Source organism: Austrofundulus limnaeus, unplaced genomic scaffold (genome assembly GCF_001266775.1).
Source record: "Austrofundulus limnaeus strain Quisiro unplaced genomic scaffold, Austrofundulus_limnaeus-1.0 Scaffold472, whole genome shotgun sequence".
NCBI classification, from domain to species: Eukaryota; Metazoa; Chordata; class Actinopteri; order Cyprinodontiformes; family Rivulidae; genus Austrofundulus; species Austrofundulus limnaeus.
The window spans coordinates 191,198-198,562 of record NW_013952874.1 but is presented as its reverse complement, the minus strand read 5'-3'; the positions used below and the strand labels follow the sequence as shown (position 1 = coordinate 198,562).

The 7,365-nt window shown below is 38.3% G+C and overlaps 2 protein-coding genes across 2 annotated transcripts in view; one reads left to right on the top strand and one right to left on the bottom strand.

Annotated features, from left to right (window-relative positions):
- Positions 1-625, bottom strand: part of LOC106529864 (uncharacterized) — a 6,568-nt gene extending 5,943 nt beyond the window's left edge. The window contains exon 1 of the mRNA XM_014025382.1: positions 389-625. Coding sequence (XP_013880836.1) covers positions 389-605 — 217 coding nt within the window. The 5' untranslated portion in view covers positions 606-625. The remainder of the gene's footprint in view (positions 1-388) is intronic.
- A 1,077-nt stretch (positions 626-1,702) lies between these two features.
- The window catches only part of aph1b (APH1B gamma secretase subunit), a 10,061-nt gene continuing 4,398 nt past the window's right edge, over positions 1,703-7,365 (top strand). Inside the window, exons 1-4 of the mRNA XM_014025380.1 lie at positions 1,703-1,985; positions 4,235-4,405; positions 4,645-4,718; positions 6,136-6,258. Of these exons, the coding sequence (XP_013880834.1) occupies positions 1,873-1,985; positions 4,235-4,405; positions 4,645-4,718; positions 6,136-6,258 (481 nt within the window). The 5' untranslated portion in view covers positions 1,703-1,872. The remainder of the gene's footprint in view (positions 1,986-4,234; positions 4,406-4,644; positions 4,719-6,135; positions 6,259-7,365) is intronic.

The following is a 7,365-nucleotide window of genomic DNA, read 5'->3' as shown; positions in this document are numbered from 1 at the left end:
ACACACACACACACACACACACACACACACACACACACACACACACACACACACACACACACACACAACAACAACTTTTTTTTTTATAATTGTGGGGCCCATCCATTGACTTCCATTCATTTTATGGTAATTTTATTTCCTAACCCTGACCACCAACCCTAAAACTAACCTACCTGACTTTAAAACTAACCTAAACTCAATTCACACCTTGGTTCTAAACCCAACCCCCACACCCAAAATCTCCCTCCGAAGTTGTGGGGCCCAAGGAGCACCCGGTCCCTACAAGGCTGCATTTTCCTTAAAACTGGGCCCCACGATGTAGGAAAAACAAGGCCAAACACATGCACGCGCATGCACGCACGCACACACACATACCAAGTTAGCATACCTTTGAGGAAGTGGTCGCTGCAGACACGTGCATTAGCAGATTCTGCTCCTCCCGACTGCAAATGTAGGTTTGAAATCCACATTTTACGGCGCTTTTCTGTGAGTTTTCTACATTTCTCACCTTTGTGCACGGCAATCTTTGGTACTCGATAAAATCCCTTGCCCTTTTCTCGGTTAGAACGATTGGAGCAGCCGTAAACTGCACAAACCATAGGCATGTTTTCAACTGCACAGAGGATCCTTTTCTACCTCACTTCCTGCCCTCCATCTGCATTCACGCTCTCGTGACACTGTGGCAAGCCATTTTAACATAAAATCGGTTTCGTCTGACTGTCAGTAATTAATTACTATCTAGATGTCTAAAAATAAGTTTTGACTAGGAACAACTATATTTTGACTATCCCGAACGATAATTTAAGATGTATGTATTAACATAATTACAAGTTTTAATTCCAATTCAAGATGTCTTAAAATGATTTTTGATTTGTCAAAATGCAATTGCAGCTATCTCAAATAGGTATTTTTGATTAATCAAAATATAATTAGAGATACATCAAATAACAAATATGACTAGTCATAATTCAATTTCAGATGTCTAGAACAGTGTTTCCCAAAGTTGGGGTCGGGACCCAAAGCGAGGTCCCGAAACATCAAGGTGGGGTCCTGACAAGATTTTCTGAATTAATTACGTTTTTGCCTTAGTTGTTACAAAGGAGTGAGGTTAGTGTATTTAAAATGGATAAATGTAGTATAAAAATATTGTTACCATGCCCATGTTTAGTTGACCTGATACAAAAGTTTATCATCCAGAAACAGTTGGGGGAACAGGTCTCTGCTACTCTTATTTTGTGGGTCAAAAGCTGAAAAGTTTGGGAACCACTGCACTTTGGTTCCCAAAGTTGGGCTTGGGACCCAATTATGGGTCATGAAGCACCTTGGATAATCTCCAGAAATCAATTTAAAGGGTAATAAAATAATTGCTGTAGTAATATTTTCCCTATAATTATTACAAAAACACAAAATAAGTAAAAATAAATATTTATATTTGTGTACAAGCTGTTTAGATTGTCAATAAGCCTGTGTTTTTACGGTTATTAACAAAGTTTGTGTACTCAGACCAGTAATATTTGGGGTCACAAGTTTTTACCATGGATATTTTGTGGGTCAGATGAAAAAAAGTTTAGGAACCACTGGTCTAGAACGTAAGCATTGTGAATCTGATTTTATGCTAAAATCGCTTGCCATATTATGTGTCATTGTTTTGCTTTACAATAAAGTTTTTTGCAGTTTCTTTTAAAGACCCCACCCCCCCATAAGTCACGTGAGTACATGTGATGTTAGTCAGACCCCGTGATACTTCTCGCTAAAGGAGAATAATATTTATAACGGGCTGCATTTTGTTGAAACAATACATCCAGAACAGAGAAATATCTGTAGATTTGTTAAAGGCACAGAAACGCCGGCGTCTCTTCCGGAGGAGTCAAAATGACGGCAGCGGTGTTTTTCGGTTGCACTTTTATCGCCTTCGGCCCAGCCATCGCTCTGTTCCTGTTTACCATCGCCCGGGAGCCGCTGAGGGTCATTTTCCTTATAGCAGGGTGAGGAAAATGTTTGAAAATGAACCTTTTCGGTTTTATCAGGATGAAGGGGGTTTATCTGTGCTGTAGAAATGGGACACAGACGCTGCTGCTTGCTCTCAGGTATCAGTAAAATGCAAGCAGGCAGCCGATGCTAACTTACAAGCTAATCTGTTAGCTATAACAACACAACAGCTGGAAATGACAACTGTGTTAGCTTTTTACTCAAATAACTACTAACTACACAGTTTGTTTTGTTTGTTCATTTTTATATTAGTTTGAGCTGTAGGTTGCACGTTAAACACCTGGTGCTTGTTTAGAAAGCATAAGTTCCATTGATTTAATGGTTTGTCCGATCATGGAACTACGAATGGGATTTTCTTTAATAGAAAACCTTTTGAACAAAGATCTACTTTTGAAGTTGCTATTCTGCTGAGATCTACTTGTCTGCTTTCAGTATCAAACATTGCATTTCTTGTCCTAGGTAAAGATACATGACAAACCAGACCTAAAACACTTAAACTTACCGAAGAAAAATGAAACAAGACAATTTCCTAACCTCAAAAACAGGAGAAAACTGGTGTTCAAACTAAAACTCTTTCCCTTCCTCATTAGATTAGTATTAACTATTTACACGAGGTGGCTTTAGGTGCAGATTCACAAATCTATTTATAAATTTCTAACGAAGACACAATAATTTTAAATGCCAAACAAACCAGAAAATCAAAACTAGGCAGCTGGATCTCTGTGGTGGGGCTAGGTGGGCTGTCATCTGCAGCAGTCCCTCACCGATCCAGACTGCAGGCTCATACAAGTCAATTGCAGCCCCACGTTGTGTAATCACACACACACACACACACACACACACACACACACACACACACACACACACACACACNACACACACACACACACACACACACACACACACACACACACACACACACACACACACACACACACATTTTGTGTCTCGTATTCTGGGACCACTTTGCATCTTGAAGGCCAGCCATGATGTCACTTTTTTTATTTTTCAAATCACAGAAAAGTGCATCTTCAGCCTAAACAAATGCTTCTTTCACAACTCTGCCATTGCTGAAAGATTTTGTGTGTGTTTGTTTGTTTGTTTGGGCGGGATCACTGCTGACCTGGTTTGCAGTCTTACCTTTAGTGYTGGACCAGTTGCTGCCTTCTGGTTTTTCAGCTCCTGGACTTTCTGAGCTCACAGGGCAGTTTTAGAGAGGAGTGTTGTGTTTGTGCTCCGACTTGTAGAGCTGTTCCAAGTCAGTCGTTGTGGACAAAGATGCGCTTACATTAGAAACAAGACAAATGGACTTCAAATTTGAGAAAACAAGAAAATAGTCCTCAACACTGTGGGTGAAATAATGTTTTGCTTGCGTGTTCATTTGTCATTTTCGAGCACTGATCAACTGTCACTACTGCTCTCATACAGATGCCCTCTGTCGTTAGGCAAGGACAGGAGTGCTGCTCTCAGTCTGACAGGTGGCTGATTGCATGGTTTCTGTGCATTTAATAGTGTAGGTAGAGAGAATGCAGTCATTAGAATAATGCTGAATTTTAAACAAGGGTTTTTTTAAAATTGTTTTCTACAGATTTTGTGATCGACTTGAGAYGATGTCTTATWTTCCTTCCATTTGTTGATGATGGATTTAACAGAACTCCTGGAGATGCTTAGAGCCTTGGAAATTTTTTCTATCGATCATCTGACTTGTACTTTTCAAAAATCGTTTCTCTATGTTGAATTAGGACAACAGTTATGCAGTCATTTAACTTACATTTTTATTTAGAGGGTCTTTGTAGAAATTTGATTTCATATTGAAACTAAATAAGGTTCATTTGAATGTTTATTTTGAATTGAAGGCTGATTTATATTTATGTATAAAACGTAAAAGGGGTTTGGATATTTTCCCAAGCACTGTATTTATTATGTTCTTTGGTTCTTACATAATTTAGGCTTAACTTTTCTAGAGCTCATCTTTTTTAATCATTAAGAGACAGTTGTTGACAGAGGAAACAATGTGTGCACCTTAATTTGAGTTCACAGAGATCTTTGCTTTTTTCAGTTTTGAATTCTAGTTTGCACAGTGTGTTAATTAGGACTTTTCAAATTAAATGAAACACTAAAATGTTTTTTTTTTATTTTTAAAAGCAGCTCAGAACATTTAGAAAGGATTTATTGAATTCATGTCAAAGTGGGAAATTATTATAATTTCATAATTCTTGACTATAATCGTCTTTTTATATTTCAGAGCATTTTTCTGGTTGGTGTCGCTGCTCCTGGCTTCCCTGGTGTGGTTCATCTCTGTTCAGATCAGTAATAAGGACAGTGCGTCGCAGCAGAAAGGTCTGCTCATCTTCGGCGTGGTCCTGTCCGTCCTACTTCAGGAAACTTTCCGTTTTGCGTACTACAAACTCCTGAAGTAAGTCACTGCCAGAGCATTTGATGGTTTTGCACTCAGCCTTCCTGTCATTCAGTGTGAATATTTTCACTGGGTTTTGCCTCAGCGTGGCCAAAACTGTGTTCCTTAAAACCTAAATACTGCTGTTGTTTGTCATCACAGTTTGATCGGTTTAGTTTTTATTCATATTACTGTTTCCAGCCCGCATTAAAACTAGAAACTGAAAATTTGTAAATGAGTGTGTACATTTTTTYCTGCAGGAAAGCAAATGAAGGCCTCCTTGCTCTCAGTCAAGAGGAAACGATGCCGATATCCATCCGACAGCTGGCCTACGGTACAGACAGACCACCATAGTTCACTTTTTTTCCCCACCAGATTCAGGCTGAAGTCTGGACATCATTTAGCACTCGTGGTCTGATGATGCTATCAGTATGGATCAAAACACAATCTATTGTGGTTTTAGGAATGTGCTTAAAAATCATTCTTCATTTTGTTCCTTTTTACAGTGCAGATGTAGAATGTGTTTTTGAGAAAAGTCTTAACCATTTGGTACTGATTTCACTGGTTTTCTCATTTTAAACTTCAGCGTTTTCAATTGAAATTTGCATTTTATTTGTTCACTTGACAATGATAGAGAAGAGCAGTTGTAGCATTTTCCAATCAGGGCACCAACTCCATCTGACCCCTCATAAAGGTGCAGCTGGGGAAAATATCAAATCTGATCTGTTGCATCAACCCCCCCCCCCCCCACCCACACACACACGCCATTGTCAGTATTTTGGTGTGAGTCACAGAAATTTGCAGTCTTCCTACTTGAATTTGGTTCATCTTCAAAAGAGTTTGGGCAAAAGATTGTCTCTCAAAAGTGTTGTAGGGGATGTCTTGACCCATCTCAGTTTAATGTCTGTAATTGTAGAACATCAGATCTGAGTTTTGACACAAAACATTTGAGTTTACAGCCCCAATTGTTCACGGCTAACAACCTTTGTCGGCGTTAAATAATAATAAATAAAAACTGGTCCAAATCTGCCTTCCTTTTATTTTAAAAGAAACCGATCAAATCATAAATGTGGCAGCAGCTGCCATGCTTGGTACAAAGTGGGGCAGACGGGTGTGATGAGTGAAAGAGGGCAATTAATTGTGCACGGACAGGAATACAGATATTCAAGCTGTTCAAAGAAAAAACACAATAGGATAAAAAAAAACTGGTCATGAAAAGCATAGATGCACAGCTCACTGCTCTCAAACACACAGAATCCAGAAAACTGAAATTGCAATCGAAAATAAACCTTAGCTGTTAACATCATCTGTATAAGTTTGGTTARCTTTGATGTTCTCCAGTCAGGTTGACTCCAAAAACCAATGAGTTGTAGATGTACAACATCTTACTTGTTTGARATATTTTGTTAAAAGACAGACAAACAAACGCACACCTATTTGAACAGTTTTCACCCCTCACCGTGTTTATGGTGGTGAACAGAAATTACTCATGTAAAAAAGCTTTCTAAGATTGAGGCATAACTACATAAGAGATAATTTAACAAAAGACCAATTTTAGATTTTAACATTTATTACTTTCAGTTTGAAAAACATAATTTTCCTACCAGTTAATTTGAGAAATGTGAAACATAATTGGCTAATAACTGAAAATAATGATCCAGTTTTGGATGTATATCATCCAGACTTCCTTATGGAAAAAAAAAAAACATCTGTCTGTGGTCTAAAGATGGTCTTGTTTCTGTTTGTCTCAGTGTCTGGCCTCGGTTTTGGCTTCATGAGTGGAGCGTTCTCTGTGGTGAACATCCTGGCTGATTCTGTAGGACCCGGGACGGTGGGGATCCATGGAGACTCGCAGCATTACTTCCTGTCCTCAGGTTTCAAATGTCATGTTCTTTAGCTTCGACTGTCAAGTTTTAGAGTTCCTRTTGCTTTTAGGAAGTTTGTAGAGGAGTTCTCAGATTTGTACAGCTTCACGTTAAACCCTTTGTTCACTAAATTCAGTATCACAGTAAATCTTTGCTTATCCAAAACAGATTATTTTTTTTATGCTTTAGAGTAGCATGTTCTTGTGCTGTAGTGTGGTGWGTCAAAGGTTACAGGACACCCTTTCATTTCAGAAAGAAAAGGGAAAATGAAATATCTAAATACCTCAGCAAGTAATGGATGAGAGGACCTGTCTTTTATATTTGTCCAGAACATGGTCAACATCTTAAAAGCTGCCCTATTGGATCAAAATTAAAGGGTGACTTTTGACTCACCCTGTACAGTTTTAATATAAGGATGTACAACCAAGTTTAAGAAACTTTTAATGTCACTTTAATGGGGAAAAAATAAGGGATTTTTGTAAAATTGTAAAAAATAGCACTTGCTGTGAACTTTTACACCTTTTAATAATTTAATTAAATTTTTTTTATAATTATTTGTTGTCACACATTGAAGGAGCACATCTGTATTATTTACACTTTAAAAAAACAACCTAAATTGTGACTAAGTGCTTTGAAACAAACACAGACTACTTGATGTCCTGATGCATCTCAATAATCCAGGTAGAAAAATCTAAGAAGTTGAGTCAGTTCCTCTGGACAGGTTCTGTTTGTTGAAACATTTCATCTCTCCTTCGAGGGACTTCTTCAGTMTGAGGAGGTTCAGGTAAACTCAGCCTGATAAGCACTGCCTCCATATGGTGGATAAACAAGTTAACTGATGACAATCAAAACTGTTCACATGCAACAGGACCATCAGTCTGATGGTAGATCATTAGTGTCCTGATTATCCCTATTGTTCTCAGAGAGCTGAGTCATTTTCACTATAACAGCATTGTAAGAGGGGGACAAGTGGACATGGAGACCTTACCCCCTGTTTAAAAACATGTTTTTTCTTTACAAAAATGTCTCTTACTCCTCTCTTAAAACGCTGTTCCTCTCTATCAAGGATGAGAATATCTTCATCCCTGAAAGAGTGACCGCTGGCCTGTAGATGAG